At 41.3% G+C, this 18,640-nt stretch overlaps 1 protein-coding gene across 1 annotated transcript in view; it reads left to right on the forward strand.

The window, feature by feature from the left end:
* Positions 1 to 18,640, forward strand: part of SPAG17 (sperm associated antigen 17) — a 245,577-nt gene that overhangs the window by 211,057 nt on the left and 15,880 nt on the right. Inside the window, exons 38-43 of the mRNA XM_052637149.1 lie at positions 488 to 533; positions 3,399 to 3,498; positions 3,995 to 4,042; positions 6,815 to 6,914; positions 7,631 to 7,733; positions 9,377 to 9,508. Of these exons, the coding sequence (XP_052493109.1) occupies positions 488 to 533; positions 3,399 to 3,498; positions 3,995 to 4,042; positions 6,815 to 6,914; positions 7,631 to 7,733; positions 9,377 to 9,508 (529 nt within the window). The remainder of the gene's footprint in view (positions 1 to 487; positions 534 to 3,398; positions 3,499 to 3,994; positions 4,043 to 6,814; positions 6,915 to 7,630; positions 7,734 to 9,376; positions 9,509 to 18,640) is intronic.

Raw genomic sequence — 18,640 nt, forward strand, 5'->3', positions numbered from 1 at the left:
GCAAAAATACTGGAGTTGGTTGCCATTTCCTTCAGGGGATCTTCCTGACCCAGGGATTGAACCCAGGTCTCCCACATTGCATGCAAATTCTTTTACCGTCTGAGCCACCAGGGCATCCCAATATGATGCTTTTTAGTCTCTTCCTTAACTCATGAATAATTCTGAAGGCTCTTAAATAAAAGTTTTTATTGTCTTCAGAGAAGCTGGCATTCATTGGAATGTATGAATTAATAAATGAAATTGGAAGAAGGAAGAAAAAGCAATTTCTACACTTAAGTGTAGAATGATTTCCACTTTTAGAAAGTTGCTAAATGAAATAAATGACTAAAAGAAAAATCACTTTTTGTATCAGCATTAAAAACTAATTCATTTTGCAGTAGTTTCCATAAAAGATCAATTTGCATATATAAAGAAGAATCTTGCTAAACAAAGTAAATTTTGTATGTAATATGATAATTACTATTAAGGAACTCTCTCTTCATTTCAGTCTTTCCCTAAAATGGAGGAAACTACAAAAAGTCATGTTACTGAAGGTAATTATACTTAATATTTTTCTGTAAAATAATTACAGATTTCAAAGAAGCAATCTTAAATACACTTCTCAGTTATTCTCTCATCTGATAGCAAAGTAGCGTATACATATTTCTGTCGTCATATTGGCCATGTTGCACTGTAATGACATTTATATGCTTTCCTGTCTAAATTGTGAGAGTCTTAAAACCATGATTGCCTCAAATTCATTTTTATCACATGTTGAGTGAAAAATGTTGACATTTGGCTTTTAAGTTAGTGTCAACTTGCATTTAGAACATAGCAAACATACAGGAAGGAAGCAGTCAACCAAATAATACCCTACCCCTAACACACACAGACACATACACAAAACTCTGGAGCAACTACAGAGGTATAACAAAAACCTTGCCCTGTTTTACACTACATGTAGCCCAAGCAGTCTACTTTCAGAAAGTAATTTATTTGGGGCTAGGTCAGGAAGCAACAGTTAGAACTGGACATGGAACAACAGACTGGTTCTAAATAGGAAAAGGAGTACGTCAAGGCTGTATATTGTCACCCTGCTTATTTAACTTATATGCAGAATACATCTTGAGACACGCTGGGCTGAAAGAAACACAAGCTGGAATCAAGATTGCTGGGAGAAATATCAATAACCTCAGATATGCAGGTGATACCACCCTTATGGCAGAAAGTGAAGAGGAACTAAAAAGCCTCTTGATGAAAGTGAAAGAGGAGAGTGAAAAAGTTGGCTTAAACATTCAAAAAACGAAGATCATGGCATCTGGTCCCATCACTTCATAGGAAATAGACGGGGAAACAGTGGAAACAGTGTCAGACTTTATTTTTCTGGGCTCCAAAATCACCACAGATAGTGATTGCAGCCATGAAATTAAAAGACGCTTACTCCTTGGAAGAAAAGTTATGACCAACCTAGATAGCATATTAAAAAGCAGAGACATTACTTTGCCAACAAAGGTCCGTCTAGTCAAGGCTCTGGTTTTTCCTGTGGTCATGTATGGATGTGAGAGTTGGACTGTGAAGAAAGCCGAGCACCAAAGAGTCGATTCTTTTGAACTACAGAGTTGGAGAAGACTCTTGAGAGTCCCTTGGACTGCAAGGAGATCCAACCAGTCCATTCTAAAGGAGATCAGTCCTGGGTGTTCATTGGAAGGACTGATGCTGAAGCTGAAACTCCAGTACTTTGGCCACCTCATGCAAAGAGTTGACTCATTGGAAAAGACTCCAATGCTGGGAGGGATTGGGGGCAGGAGGAGGAGGGGATGACAGAGAATGAGATGGTTGGGTGGCATCACCGACTCAATGGACATGAGTTTGAGTGAACTCCTGGAGTTGGTGATGGACAGGGAAGCCTGGCGTGCTGCAATTCATGGGGTCGCAAAGAGTCTGACGCAACTGAGCAACTGAACTGAACTTAACTGACAGCCCCAGCAAACTTGGTTATATAGTTTCATAGTTCATAGAAGATAAGCAGTGGAGAATTTTTGTGGTTTGGGGTTTTCTTTTCTAATTTGACTGTATGACAAAAGTCAGAAACTGGCAGCCACGGGCTCCATTCAGCCCACAGACGTGTTTGCATGTCCTGCATGGTGTTGGCTTGCACAGCTGTGTTTGTTGTCTTTTATATCTGAGTCTTCCTCTACCATACAGTGACATGTAGCTGAAGGTAATTAGCAGCTGCCCCTCCAGGACTGCCATGGACAAAAGGGTCCATCAAAGCCCCCAACATCTCCTGGTCCTTACAGTCTGTTGTCACTCATTTTGTGGGTGGCCTCTTACATTAGGGTTGTCAGATTTAACAAATAAAAATACAGAAGACCTAGTCAAATTTGAATTTCAGAGAAACAACAAATTTTTTTTTTATTGTGAGCAAGTTCCAAAATAACGAGGAGCATGCTTATACTAAAACAACTGTCATTGCGTCTCTGAAATTCCCATTTGACTTGATGTCCTACACTAGTAACCCCCTACATTGTAGCATTTGAATTTTTAACCTCTGGTGTGAGGGAACAATCAGTGAACAGGTAAATGCACAAGTTGCCCAATATTGAAGGATAAACCAAACGTATTTTTCAAACAGACAAGCAGATGCAGGAATCAACAGTCTTGCATGTTCACAGCTGCCCTGACCCATTAATAGTGGTGATCCTAAGTCATTGGTCCCCAAAGTACTTCCTAAAGCACTAGTCTATGACATGGTTCCAGAGGAAAATGAGTTTTATAATAAAATAAGTTTGGATACTGCTGCATGATGCCTTATTTTCTTAGACAGCCACAAGGTACATGAACTAATTAAGGGTTCAGAAAAGTCCTAAAGTAATGAAACATATTTAACCTTGTATAAATCAGTATTTCCTAAACTCATATAACCATGGGATATGGAACCTTCCTTCCTTTTTTTTATCTCCTGTTAACATTTTGCTGAGACCATGTTGTGGAATAACCTCTGAGAATCACTGCCCAAATTATCAAACAACCATCATATTGTATTCATATCCTTGGATTCAGACCCTAAGATATCTTTTTAAAAACACAATTTCAATAAGATATTTACTTTTGGGGAGTTTTGGTGCTTCAGATGTGAAGAAACTCATATAGAACACTGATTCCCCTGATGATGTGGGACAGATGAAGAGTTTGCCACATTTTACGTTTTGATTCTAAGATGTGTGTTTTCTAGATGGATATTTCATAGAGCTACCTGGTTTCCTGTGATATTATAACTTGGTCATGAAAATTCTAGTAAACATTTGGGAAGCTAAATATAGGCTCTTAGAAAACATCTCAGATGAGTAAGTGAGGGCTGGTTGTGTGTTATGCTGTCAAGAAGTGAGGATAAAAGCTAAATCCATCTGTTTTTAAAGTTGCAGCCCACCTAACTGAGCTGTTTAAGCAGTCTTTGGCTAATGCTATGGAATGTCCACCAGAAACCTTTGAGACAGATTTCCTTGAAAAGAAATTGAGGTAAGCTGATCCAATAATGTGTTCTAATCAGTATTAAGGAAATGAGGAGGAAAGGGGGAGATAAGAGTATAATACTGAGGGTGATTGCTACTGCTAACTCACTTCAGTCATGTCCAACTCTGTGCGACCCCATAGACAGCAGCCCACCTGGCTCCGCCGTCCCTGGGATTCTCCAGGCAAGAACACTGGAGTGGGTTGCCATTTCCTTCTCCAGTGCATGAAAGTGAAACGTGAAAGTCAAATCGCTCAGTTGTGTCTGACTCTTAGCAACGCCATGGACTGCAGCCTATCAGGCTCCTCTGTCCATGGGATTTTCCAGGCAAGAGTACTGGAGTGGGGTGCCATTGCCTTCTGAGGGTGATAATATCTAGGAATTCTCAGCCTTTCATCTTCCACGCTGTTAACAATTTATCCTGCAAGGATGGTTTTTCTTCTGTTGTCTGTAAACTGAGAGCGTGGCCCTTTTTCATCATATTTTTCCTTTCCTTTTACACAGGCACACAGAGACGACAAAGCACTGGAAAGAAAAGTTAGCTCAAAAGAGGTAATTCTACCCTGAAGTCTACATAAGCATGGGAAAGGCCCAGTTTTGTGGAGTCATAGAATTTTAGGATGGGATGGTTTGCAAGGTCCTACCATCTAAGCTTCCCCTGTTCTTAAAATCTCTGCTAATACATTTCTGCCCAATGGTCATTCGTTGTGCAATGATGTTGTAATCTTTTGAGGAAACCCATTTGAACATTAGGTAGATCCTCTCTCTGTCATAAGCAAGAAAGCTCTCTTGTATTCTCTGGGCTTTGGTAATTCTAATATATTGATAAATATTCTAGAACTTAATGTAGAGCATAGTCATAAACTCGCAAGAGTTCTTATAATGCACGTGAGAAATGTACTCTAAGCATTATGTATGCTGGCTTCCTTTCAGTCTTAACTGAGGGTTCCAACCCCAGCCCTCTCGCCCTAAAGAAAAGAAGCCAGATATATTTATTGGGTATACAGTAGTACATATTGTACCATTGCACACATTTGCATGGCTGCTCTCCAGAATGGCTCCCAGGATGAATAAAAACGTCTGGGTTGTGGAATGTGTTGGAGAAGTGGTGAGATATAAGACCTTAGGTCTCATGGGCCACCCCCCTATAAAACTAGAAGATATGTACTGTCCTAAGAATATCCCTGAAAGGATTTCCAAGAGCCCGGTGACAGAGTCTGTGGGAAAGGAGATTAAGAGGTTAGGGAACAGTATAAGATGAACTTCCTTTCCATTATGTACTCTTTTCTACTTATGTACACGTGCATGCGTTATCCATTCATTTAAATTTTTTTGAAACATTAACATTTTGAATTTTAACCTAGATAATGGCAAGCCAACAAAAGTTTTTGAAGAAGAAAGTGTAACATGGAATTGGATATGTGTCCTAGAAAAGAGAAGGGCTAACAACATGGAAAATGGGTGGGAGATGAGGGTGAAGGAAGGAAAAAGTTTCCAGGATACAGAAGATGGTCAACAAATGACAGATGCTGTGGAAGAATTGGAACGGAAAATGAAAAGAGGAATTTGGGCTTATCAGTTGGAAGGTTTATTGATTTCTTTTGTGAAAACAGTTTTAAGAGAGTGGTAAGCAGTAGCTAGACTGCCATAGATTGATGAATGAATCCATTGAGGCAGTAGAGATTTAAAGAGAAATTCAAGTTGTTTAATACGACAATTTTCATTCAGCCAGTATTTCTAGAGAGGCTGTCTAGTTTAAGAGAAAAAAGCACTAGTCTTAAAGGCAGCAGACCTAGAATCAGCTTCCATTTGATTATCTGCAGACTGTATGATGCCAGCTGGCTATTTTACTTCAGTAAAATTGACTTCAGGATTTCAGTTTGCTTATCTATAAAATGAGGATGATTAGATTGCCTAATGTCTAAGACTTCTGTCAGTTCACTAACTGCTGACTTGCATGGGCGCTAATCAATATCACTGGCTCAAGGGCATACTACCTGAGTTTTAATTCAGACTTCACCTCTTACTGGTGACGTGATTTAGGGTAGGTTACTTAACTTCTACGTGGGCTTCCCTGATAGGTCAGTGGTAAAGAATCTGCCTGCAGTGCAGGAGACCTGGGTTCTATCCCTGGGTTGGGAAGATTCCCTAGAGAAGGAAATGGCAGCCCACTCCAGTATTCTTGTCTGGGAAATGCCATGGACAGAGGAGCCTGGCAGACAACAATGCATGGGGTTGCAATAAAAGTTAGATACAACCTAGTGACTAAAACTCACATGCACATTTATTTAACTTCTATATGCCTTGATTTTTTTGACCGATAAAATGTAAATGTAAAGTACTTTGCAAACTTTTCCTGGGATGCAGTCAGCACTGAAAAATGAAAATTATTTCAGATAGGGTTAGGTTCAGCTACATTTAACAAACAACCCCCCAATCAGTACTTTTACAAGAAAGAAGTTTATTTTTCCTAAGGTAAAAGAAGTCAGAGGTGGGTAATCCCTGGCAAGCAGTGCCACAACACCATCAGGAACTAACATTCTTTTCTTTTTTCTGCTTCATCATTCTTGGCACATGATTTCCACCCTCAAGTTTGCTTCATAGGTGCAAGATGACTGCTGCAACTACAGCCATGTCATTCATATTCTAAATAGTAGGGAAAGAGTTGAGGCAAGGACAAAGGGAAAACCTTCCAACGGAGACCTCTCTGAAAGCTTTCTGAAGTCCTACCCAGTGACTTCAGTTTGCATCTTACTGGCTATCCGTATATTTAAGGAAGGCTGGGAAGTATACCTTTTAGCTTTTTTAGTTAGACCATTGCCTTCCCCTCAATACAGGTTCTAATATTGGAAAGATCGCTAGCAGGATTCTTGTGATTGTTTTTATTTTACTTTGTGATCATTAATCTTATTATTCATAAGCCATTCATTCCCCAAGTTTCCATGTTTATTACCATTGCTACTGAAATTTTGGAAATCAGTAGAATCTAACTATCAAACTTCAGAGAACTGGAAAGACAGGCAAAAAGGTCAACGTGTGATTTGTAGCCTTCTGAGATCAACTGTAAAACCAAACAACAAGCTGGTATCATTATTTCCTAGCTTACTTGAAAGTCTAATTTCCAATGTAGGAAGTGTGACCGATTCTAGAGGAAGCAGAAAATGAACTAAAACAATCTGACAGAAAAAAATGCCTGAGTTAATTCTTATCAGTTTTACTGTTTGGGAACTGTACTTTCTGTGAGATTTAGAGCTGAAACACAAGCAAATAACATTTTAAAATATTCTTTGTCATCTTTTTCATCATTGTGGAAATATCTACCAGGAAGGAAATTGAAAAAACACAGAACTATCTAAAGGAAATTAGGAGCAAGGCAATATCACCCTACTTCAAATCTGAACTGAGCAAGCTTTATCAGTCTCAGGTAATTGAATGTAATTGAATGAGTCTTCATAAGAATTGGTACAATGCCTACACTATTAATGTAACCTACCTGTCATGATGTTGTTTCTTCACTGCTTCAACCATCAACCCAACTGACTAGCCCATACTCTTCAAGTCCATGCTTTCACAAGCATATGAGAGGGAGGTTCTTTGCCAATGTATTACTATAGCTCCACCTCCCTGCCTTGCATTAGCACTATTAATTACATTCTCCCACCTCTATTTTAAGCCCTTTTGGGGGATTGAATTCTCCCTATTGATGACTACCCTCTGATAAATCCCATTTTAAAATTTTTATTCTATTAAAATGTCCTCACTCATCAGCTGCTGAAGCAACGCTAAGAGATTATGAGTTCTGCAAAGTCCATGGAAGGAGAACATACTTCACCTCTTCTATGAAATCTTGAAACTCTAAAGCAAGAGGAGTATTGTCACGTGTTCAGAACTCCCTGTGCTTCTGTGAAAATTCCAAATGCTATTATTTACCACAGGTGGCCTGACAAGAAAGTATGGGAGATTATGGAGAACAAAATCTAGAATTAAGTTACTCTTTTGAAAAACTTGTAGTTTACAAACCTTTTTCCCAGGGCCCTAAAAAACATGCTTTAATCACTGCTCACCAACTCAGTGTGCTTGTAGCAGTTGCCTTTCAGCCATGAGTTAAGTCTAAAATAAGTCTTTTGTTTTTCCTTTAAGTTTAATTATCTGGACACCCTTTCCAAAAACTTGCCTCCTTTTACAAAGAAAGATGAGGATGCAAGCAAAGACGCCGCTCAAGATACATCCAATCTTCCTCCAGGTGTGTGTTCATGTAGCTCTTATTCCTGCTCACGTAGAACATAGCCAGTGTCCTACCACTTTTTGTCTCAGTAATAGCTAATTATATAACCCACTGTGACCTATGTATTACAGATTTGGCTGAGTTATACGAGGAAGCTAAGCTGTAAATAAAATTTAGTTTTCATCCTGTATGCTTAAAATTTGCCTAAAAGTATTGAGAAGACCCGACTAAACATAAAAATCATGGGAGTATTGAAAGGTTGTTGGAGAACGGGGCATTCAAGTGGTCTCAAAGTATCACCTCGCATATTGCCTACTAATTATAAGGTGAATGAATGGAGGAAGGTGGCATTTCAACCTTAATCAGGTGATCAAGCTCCTACCAATTGCAAGACCACCTAGCATTAGGTGTTTTCTCATATAGCACAATACAGAGTTCCTAGGACCTGTGTAGAATTCTTGCCAGAAATCTTTAGCCAGAATTTCATCAAAAGGAAAAAAGCCAAGAAATCCAGAATGTAGACATTTTATAAGACAACTGATGAACTCTTCAAAGAAATCAATGTCATTTTAAAAATGTTAAAAGATGAGGTGATTGTTCTGTATTAAAAGAGACAAAAGAGACGTGAAAACTACTTGTAATACATATATTTTAGATGCTGGATTGAGAAAGAAACAGCTATAGAAGATATTTCAGAGCAGTTAGCTGAGTCTGATTTAGGGACTGTATGAAAGGGTATTGTGGGATTACTGTAAGTTTTCTTGGGTATGGTGATGGTGTAGTAAACATGTAGTGGACATGTCTTCATTTCAGGAGATGCATGTTGAAGAATTTAGGGATGAAATGAAATTTAGTTTTTCTCTTGAATAAACTGAGTTGTTAAAATAACCAGACAGAGGGATTTTCTGCTGTACAATGCAATACCACGAGCTCGGCTGCCTGGAATGAGGACAGCCAAGGAAAACACCTGATTACCGCAGCATTTGCAAAGCAAAGATTAAGGCTGGAACAAGAACTCACAGACGTGATGGAGCCCAGTCAGGAATGATGGCACCCTGAGCAGACGACACTAACCAGTCATGCCTATCTTTCCATTGAAAGGGGGCTAAGGCCACAATATTTTCAGCATGGTCCTTCAGGCAGTTGCCACCATTGAACTAGGGTTGGCACACACACAAGTTCAAATGTATTTGTATCCCCAGTCCTTGAAATAAATATATTTAAAATTTGTTTCATATTGCACTGATTTCTTAGAGCACATTTTAATACAGAGCTACATTTTCAGAGTAATAAATGGTCTTAAGATTGGAAACTTTTTTAAAAAAGAAATGACAATTCAGTTACTCTTGCCAGGTAAAAGTAGATTGAATTACCTGGTCTCTGTTTCATAACCCAAGATAACAACTACTCTCTAGTCATAAGGCCTAGAAAGAACCAGCTAGCTCCTTGGGAGTGAGTCTTACAGACACTATCCTGTTTGTTAATGGCAAACATTGTATCATGTAATGAAAAATCCTGGCTCTTAATGGCTTGCTTCCATTTACTCTCTTTAAAGAGTGTAGGGGGAAAGCACCTTGTTCATTGAAATACAAACATTAGTAGTCATTGTTTCACTGTCCAAAGTATCACTTTAAATTATTTGTTTGGGTTTTTTATTTCAGATTCCCAGAAAAATAAAGTTTCAAAACAGGAATCCTCAGATATACTTAGTGTTTCAAAATCAGAGAACCTTGAAGATACCAAGGAGCCTGCTAGCCAAAAGCAAACTGAAAATTTAACAGTATCTATCAAAGGTATGGCGGTCTATTGCTTTATCTCACTGCTTCTGAAAACTGAACATCGTGTCTTTTTGGAGTACGGGAGATGGCCCTCGGGGCATGGTTGGCAGTTACAGAAAAAAATCCTAGTGGGTCATGGGTCATGAACCTGCAGGACTTTGTAAGGTTTCTTAGCACATCAGAGCATCTCAAAAAATATTCTGAGAATGACTACACGTCCCAGATTGAAGGAAAGAAATGACAAATTTTTGAGATTTGTTATTTTATTTCTTCAGTTTATTTTGATTCATTTATTATTTTATGCCTCGTGGTTCTAAGAGTTTGTGTGATTTACTGAAAGTCAGGAACCTAGTAGCTTTGCTGAGCCATGAGTGGCTTGGTAGTTGGACTTAGATTTACCTATGATTTCAATACTTCTTTGGCCTGCAGGTGCTGGAAGAGAAACATCTGTCTTACACAGCGTGTCATCTTATTGGGGTAGCGGAAACTCAAGTGTGGAATACTGCAGAATAATGTCTAGTTCCTGTGGAGTCACATTACACTGATTTCACTGAAGTCAGCTCAACTAAATATGATTGGGAAAGAAGGAAAGGAAGGAAGAAAGAGAGGGAGGGAGAAAGGAAAGGAAGGAAGGAGGGATAATTTAAATGGTATAGATAAATTTGCACTCCCTGATTCCTGTGGGCATGTTCCATTTTGAAAGTGAGGTGAGGATCAGCTGATGGGTCTTAGTTACCTCTTACAGAAGCAACATCTTGCTTCATTTATAAGTCAGAACTAAGAGATTTACTTTATGCAAGTCCTTTTGCTTTCCTGACTCTAATCTTATGTCTCTTGTGAGGGTTGTTCATTTAGGAGGTGACTTACTCATTGCCCCCTAGAGACAGGAATGCAACCCACTCCAGTATTCTTGCCTGGAGAATTCCATGGACAGAGAAGACTGGCAGCCTACTGTCCGTGGACTGGCAAAGAGTCAAACATGACTGAGTGACTTTCACTTCACTTACTCAATGTCAGGCACTGTTTTAGGCATGGGAATACAGCAGTTAAGAAGCCAGTGTCATATGCAGCTGAACGTACTATGAGCAGACCTAGACAATAAGTAAACAAGTAAGTTCAGATAATATTAAGTGGTGTCACATAATGTAACAGTATAATGTATGGAGAGTATCTGGGGAGAGAGATACCACTCAGTTAGAGGGTTAGAAGTCCCTTCTGTGAAGGGACAGTTGAGCTGAGACAACAGAGACAAGAGGGAGGCAGCCATGTGAAGACTGAGGAAAGGAATATTCCAGGAAGTGGGAACAGCAAACATGAAGGCCCTTAGAGGAGAAGAAATAGAAATAAAAAGAAGGCACGGACCTGGAAGAAAATGGGCATTGGAACAGTCAGAGGAAGATGAGGTCAGAGAGAGGGACTGCAGTAAGATCCAATGAGGAGTTTTGAGTTTTATTCTAAGAGGTGAAAGTGAAAATGGCTCGGTCGTGTCCGACTCTTTGCAACCCCATGGACTATACCGTCCATGAAATTCACTAGGCCAGAATACTGGAGGGGGTAGCCTTTTCTTTCTCCAGGGGGTTTTCCCAACCCAGGAATCGAACTCAGGTCTCCCATAGTTGCAGGTGGATTCTTTACCAGCTGAGCCACAGAGCCCAGGAATACTGGAGTGGGTAGCCTATCCCTTCCCCAGCGGGTCCTTCTGACCCGGAAATCAAACCAGGGTCTCCTGCTTTGCAGGTGGATCCTTTAATGAGCTATCATTCAGAGAGAAGTTGTAGTCAAACCCCACCAGAAGGTTTTGAGCAGCAGGGTCATTACATGACAAGCTTATGTTTTAAAAAAGATCCCTCTGGCAACTGTGTGGACAGTGGCTCATGAGAAGGGAAAGGAGAGGACTGGAGGAAATGGAAGCAGGGAGGAAGCAACAGAGGATATTTGTGAGCGTGGACAGAGATCTGGACTAGGGGCTCAAGGCAGATGTGGTGAGAAGCAAATTAATTGGAAATATATCCAGTGTATGTGTGTGTGTGTGTGTGTGTGTGTGTGTGTGTGTGTGTGATCAGAGGTAGAGCCAGCAGGGCTTGCTTGTTGATCAGATGTGGGGCTGAAACAGAAGAAGAATCAAGGGGATTCCTGGGTTAACTAATGTGACCAGTTATGAGGCTGAGAATTGGTAGTTGCAACAAGTTTCCAGGTGGTGTTAATGTCACTGATACAGGCTCATGCGTTCACGACCACTGCCCTATGGCAAACTCTGGAATGTAAAATCAGGCAGAGGAGGAGCCAGTAAAGGCAACTACGAAGAGAAAGCCAGCAAAATAGGCGAAAAATGGGAACGCGAAAATCACTGAGTGTTTTGAATATATTAAATGCCCCTGAAAAGTTGAGGAAGATAAAAAATAACCGTGGAATTGGATACGATTGTGGTCACTGGTGATCTAGACAAGAGAAGCCCCAAGGCACAGAGGAGACCGAAGCCAGCTGGAGCCGCTATGTATAGAATGGCTAAGGAGGAATCAACAGCAGCGGCAGGAATGGACAGCTGGGACCAAGAGCTTTATTGAAAAAATAAAGAAGAAAGACTGCAGGTGGAGGGAGCTGTGTTACTAAGTGAGAGGTTTTCGGTTTTGTTTTAAATTAGACATAGTAGGGACTTCCCTGGTGGTCCAGTGGCTAAGACTCCATGTTCCCAATGCAGCGGTCCCAGGTATGATCCCTGATCACGGAGCCAGATCCCACATGCCACAACTAAGAGTTTACTTGCCGCAACTAAAGATCCCGTATGTGGTAATGAAGATCCTGCATGCTGCAACTCAGACCCAGCACAACCAATTAAAAAAAACTTAATTAGACATACTAGTAGAACATGTTGATTTGCTAAATGATGATAATTCTGCGTCAAGAGAGGACTTATGATGCAGGAGAAGGGAACATAATTGCAGGACAGCAAAGTGTAAAAAAGCTGAGAGACCATGACCTTTGGGGCAGACCCTGAGTCAAAGCTATGGTTTTTCCAGTCATATATGGATGTGAGAGTTGGACTATAAACAAAGCTGAGTGCCAAATAATTGATGCTTTTGAACTATCGTGTGGGAGGATACTTTTGAGAGTCCCTTGGACTGCAAGGAGATCCAACCAGTCCATCCTAAAGGAAATCAGTCTTGAATATTCATTGGAAGGACTGATGCTGAAGCTGAAGCTCCAATACTTTGGCCACCTGACGTGAAGAACTAACTCATTTGGAAAGACCCTGATGCTGGGAAAGATTGAAGGCAGGAGGAGAAGGGGAGGACAGAGGATGAGGTGGTTGGATGGCATCACTGACTCAATTGACATGAGTTTGAGTAGACTCCAGGAGTTAGTGATGGACAGGGAGGCCTGGTATGCTGCAGTGCAATAGAGTCAGACACAACAGGGCAACTGAACTGAACTGAATGACAGAGTTGACCTTGGATGTGAGTAGGGTCACCTCATCCACAGTGGCAGGAGAGAGGAGAGAGAATCAGGTACATGGGCAGGAGGGTTGTGGGTCAGTATTGGGAAGGTGAACGAGTGTGACGTCAAAGGAGTGGATGTAATGAGAGCACAGAAAACCCATTCCAGAGAAACAGGAAAGCAAAGCAAGAAGGTGTGACTTATTGGTTAAAGTGACAGTGTCTGTTGACTGGAGCTCTCAGGAGGTCAAATAATTGCTCAGCAGATATGATAGAGTAATAAGATGGTGATCTAGAGAGGGAAGCTTAAAACAGAGGTTTGGAAAGTGGTAAAATGATTGGAGTTGGCAAGGGCAAAGATATGACCCTGGGAGTTTCTGAGGTGGAGAAGAGGAAAAGATGAAGAAACAGGGTGATGGAAAAATCAGAGAGGACAGAGTTATCCGGGGATGTCACCAAGAGAGATGAAGGGGAAGACCGACTAAGGTGTTGGAACTGCAGTGAATCAAGGGAATGTTTGAGGTAGTCAGTGATTGGCAACTACTTGGAGATGTCATAGGTATTATTAATAATAAAATAGTCTGATGGCATGAGCTTCAAAAGAATGGGAGTGGTTGAAGGAGGAAAAAAATGTTTTGAAACTAGAGAAAAACCTACAGCACCCCTTATGTTGCTGTTCAGTCATTCAGTCACGCTGGACACTTTGAGACCCCAGGGACTGCAGAATGCCAGGCTCCCTGTCCTTCACCAACTCCCGGAGCTTGCTCAAACATGTCCATTGAGTCGGTGATGTCATCCAACCATCTCATCCTCCATCATCCCCTTCTCCTCCTGCCTTCAATCTTTCCCAGCATCAGGGTCTTTTCCAACGAGTCAGCTCTTCACGTCAGGTGGCCCAAGTATTGGAGCTTCAGCTTCAGCATCTGTCCTTCCAATGATTATTCAGGGTTGATTTCCTTTAGGATTGACTGATTGGATCGCCTTGCAGCCCAAGGGACTCTCAAGAGTCTTCCCCAACATGACGCTTCAAAAGCAACAGTTCTTTGCACTCAGCATTCTTTATGGTCCAACTCTCACCTCCATACATGACTACTGAAAAAAACATAACTTTGACTATATGGACCTTTGTTGGCAAAGTAATGTCTCTGCTTTTTAATATGCTGTCTAGGTTTGTCGTAGCTTTTCTTCCAGCACCCCTACATACTGAAATACTTGACAATGATGTGATTCCACTATAAGTGGTAAATTAAATTTTAATATAAACAATAAAGTTTAAAGAAGTTCAGAGTAGGAAGAGATTAACACAAGCAGCGGGGAAAGTTTTATGGGAGAGGTGGTCTTAAAGAATAAATAGAGTTGCATAGATTTTAAGATTAAAAATGGAATCACCTGAGACAGCCCTCATTTCACTTGAGGAAACTGAAACCTAGAGAAAGTCAAGCAACATTGAAAATCTGGGACTCTGCCAAGGCCAGAAAATGAGTTTTTTGACTCCGAATTCTCTGTAGTTTATTATACTGCCCTCCAGATGTAGGGAACAGAAAAGAGTATTTTATACTGAAAAAAAAAAGAAAGGAAAGAATGTGTTCAAAGCTTGAGTAGAAATGAACTGGAAACAAATGTAAGTAGATTATCCTTATTTGGTAATAGTACAAGAAATGCTTGGAAAATACGGTAGAATCAGCTAGAGGAGATTTAGATTTGATGAAATAAAAATGAATTTGACAGCATTCACTGTGATAACACTGTGAAAAATCCTATGGTGACATAAACCAGTTTCAGGGGCTGTGGGCCAACTGTGCAGCCTTCTCCAGACTGCAGGAGGCGTGTTCTGGGCTTGGCACCAGGCCCTTGAGAGCTGATGGCGCTCTCTCATCCCAGCCCCACGTTCAGTGACACCACATTGACAGCTTGAGTCAGCCACAGTGAGAAATCAGCAAATGCCACAAATGTGCAAAGTATACCAAGTAGGACAGTTTTTCTCCAGGGAGGCAGTTGTTAAGCTCTTTTCCAGCACACCAGCAGCAGCAGGGAGGTCTTGGGTGTATTCCCCTCCCACATTGAAGGGGCCCCTCCCTCTGCGGCTGGCTGCCTTCAGGGCAAAGGGTTGGAGCTCAGGAGAGGTGGATTGTGGGCTGCCCCTCTCAGTCAGTTCAGTCGCTCAGTCGTTGTCCGACTCTGCGACCCCATGAACTGCAGCATGCCAGGCTTCTCTGTCCATCACCAACTCCCAGAGGTTACTCAAACTTGTGTCCATAGAGTCGATGATGCCACCCAACCATCTCATCCTCTGTCATCCCCTCTCCTCTTGCCTTCAATCTTTCCCAGCATCAAGGTCTTTCCCAATAAGTCAGTTATTTGCATTGGGTGGCTAAAGTATTGGAGTTTTAGCTTCAGCATCAGCCCTTCCAATGAATATTCAGGACTGATTTCCTTTAGGCTGGACTGGTTGGATCTCCTTGCAGTCCAAGGGACTCTCAAGAGTCTTCTCCAACATCACAGTTCAAAAGCATCGATTCTTCAGCGCTCAGCTTTCTTAATGGTCCAACTCTCACATCCATACATGACTACTGGAAAAACCATAGCTTTGACTAGACAGACCTTTGTTGAGAAAGTAATGTCTCTGCTTTTTAATATGCTGTCTAGGCTGGTCATAGCTTTTCTCCCAAGGAACAAGCATCTTTTAATTTCATGGCTGCAGTCACCATTTGCAGTGATTTTGGAACCCCCCAAAAATAAAATTTGTCACTGTTTCTATTGTTTCCCCATCTATTTGCCATGAATTGATGTGACGGATGCCGTGAGGCCCCTCTCAGCCTCTGCTCAGAACTGGCTCAGCCACTTAGACACACATTTGTGGGTCAGAGCAAGTCCTAAGACCGGAGCTTAGAGTCAGTGGACAAAGAAATGCGCCCCACCTACAGGGAAGCCATGCTCAGCCATGCTCTGAGAGGAAGTAAAAAAAATAAAAACAACATTATTGTGCATAAATACTGCGGTTGACTTCAGCATAGAAACAGGGAGGGAACCATTATTGGTTCTTCAGTTGTGTGAAGTCTGGCCATAATTTCAGATGATACCACTAGTTGGACCATCCCAGCTGTTCAAATACTAAAATTCCTCTGTATCAGTTGATGACCAGCTGCTGCTTCAAGCCTCTCAAATACCCCCTCTTCTATCCCCATCTGTAGGGAAGCCCTAGGTAGGCTCAGTGAATAGTAATTCATCTATTATTGGTGGTGGTATTGCGTTCGATGCCTGGGTTGGAAAGATCCCCTGCAGAAGGGAATAGCTACCCACTCCAGTATTCTTGCCTGGAGAATTCCATAGACAGAGGAACCTGGCAGGCCCCAGTCCATGGGGTCACAAAGAGTTGAATACGACTGAGCGACTGAAACACACGTGGTAAAAAGCAGAGCTAAGGCTCACCTAACTCCTTATATAATAACTATGACTTATATACTGACAATGACATATATAATTATATGTCTTATATAATGACAGGTATCTAATATGACTTATATAATAACTTATGTTAAGGCTCTACCTCACCTCTCATTTAATAACTGTGTTACAGTAAGCATGCTCTTTTTAAAAAATTTTTTATTGGAGTGTAGTTGATTTATAATGTTATGTTAGTTTCAGGTGTATAGCAAAGTGAATCAATTATACATATATATATGAAAGTTAAAGTGTTAGTCCCTCACTTGTGTCTGACTCTTTGCAACCCAATGGACTGTAGCCCCCCAGGATACTCCATCCATGGGATTTCCCAGGCAAGAATACTGGAGTGGGTTGCCATTCCCTTCTTCAGGGGATCTTCCCAACCCAGGGATTGAACCCATGTCTCCTGCACTGAAGTTGGACTCTTTACCATATAAGCCACCAGGGAAGCCCTACATAACATATATCCACTCTTTAATTTTTCAATCATTGATTTATTTATTTTTGGCCGAGCTACAAATAGCTTTTAGTTCCTGTGCCAGGGATTGAACCCACGCCCCCTGCAGTGGAAGTGTGGAATTCTAACCACTGGACCGAAGTCACAGTGACATGCTCTTTAACCCCTCTATATCTTCCTGTTTTCTCTTCTATAAAGAGGATATAATGTTATATACATCACAGTGTTGTGAGGATTAAATTTAATATATGTAAAATGCTTACAGCAGTGCCTAACTCATGAGAAACTCCATATCAGCATTTACTATTAATAATAATAGAATGAATGATTGTTTGGTCCCCATCAGACTGATAAAATGCATTCCTATAAGACAGAAAGAAGCATATGGTAAGAAATACAAACAAGAGGATGCATCAGGCCATCATGATTGCTGTCTATGTAGGCAATAGTGACAAAAGAGAGTAAATAAATTAGAACACCGATCAATGATCTCCATCACTGGAGATTCTGATTCTGTTCTGGCCTGAAATACAGCTTATCTGGCATGTGGCTAGGGAATCCCTATTTTTCCAGGTCAGCCCAGGGGATTAAGATGCACAGATGAATTGGGGACACACTGGGTAGCTGTGTAGGAAAAACTCGCAACTCATACAGAGCACTTCTGTGACCAGATATGTGTGAACTTTTATTACACCAAGCAATTCTACAGCACCAACTGGGTGTCCTAGAATTCAGTCCTTAAACTAACCAGAGTAGCACAGACTCTATAAGCTAAAGGCTCGGTCTCCCAAGGCTCCCCCTCATCCACTTCAGATGCTAATTGCAGGTCCAGGTTGTCACTTGTGCTTGTAACCAGTCAGCTATAAAGTGGGGTTCCCATGACCTCCTCTTATGCTTCCCTAATTTGCTAGAACAATTCAAAGAACTCAGATATTATTATATAATAAGGGACATGATAAATGGCACAGATGAATAGATGTAGGGAGAGGTACGCAGCTCCAGGTCTGGAATGCTCTAGCAGTGGCTTCTGTCCCTGTGGGACTGGGGTGCAGCACGCTCCTGGCATGTGCTCACCAGCTTGGAAACTCTCCAAACTCCATGCTGTAGGATTTTTGTGGAGACTTCATCATGTGGACATAATGAACTCCATCCCCGTATCCCATCTTCTTCAGTGAGGCTGCAATTTCCAAGCTTCTCATCATGGCTTGGTTTTCCTGATGACCATCCTGAAGCTATCCAGGAGCCCACCAAAAGTCACTTAATTCAGATCAGAAGAAACTGCTATCCCCCAAGAAATTCCAAGGGATTTAGGAGCTCTGTATCAGGAATCAGGAGCAAGGACCAAATATCAAAAGATGCTCCTGGTACTCTTATGATTTAGGAAATTAAAAGAGATTTGGGAACACTGTGCCAGGAACCAGGGGCAGAGACCAAGAAACATCTTCTAGTATCTCACACTATTGGGAGTGTGTTCCTTGTGGACTTAGTAAGGACTCTTCAGTTTGAGAACTGAAACTCAAAGTCATTGAACAACAAAATACAGATGGGATGGTGCTTGTTAATGCTCAAATCGAAGAAAAGTAGCCCAGGGAAGTGCTAGCCTAGGGATGACTGGATACATTCACGCAGGCTTTTCATGAGAGTGCTTGCATCTGATTGCCTGTCTTCCTGGGCTTTCTCCATGTTGTCACATCCCTGCTCGTCCCTGTGTGGTTTTGTCCTCTCCTACAAAGAACGAGCTAAAGCCATGTGGCAGGGACATGTCCAGAGGGGTTAAAAATTCTGATTCTTCCAGACCCATAACCCTGCGGA

The sequence above is a fragment of the Budorcas taxicolor genome, chromosome 3, assembly GCF_023091745.1.
Source record: "Budorcas taxicolor isolate Tak-1 chromosome 3, Takin1.1, whole genome shotgun sequence".
Lineage (NCBI taxonomy): Eukaryota > Metazoa > Chordata > Mammalia > Artiodactyla > Bovidae > Budorcas > Budorcas taxicolor.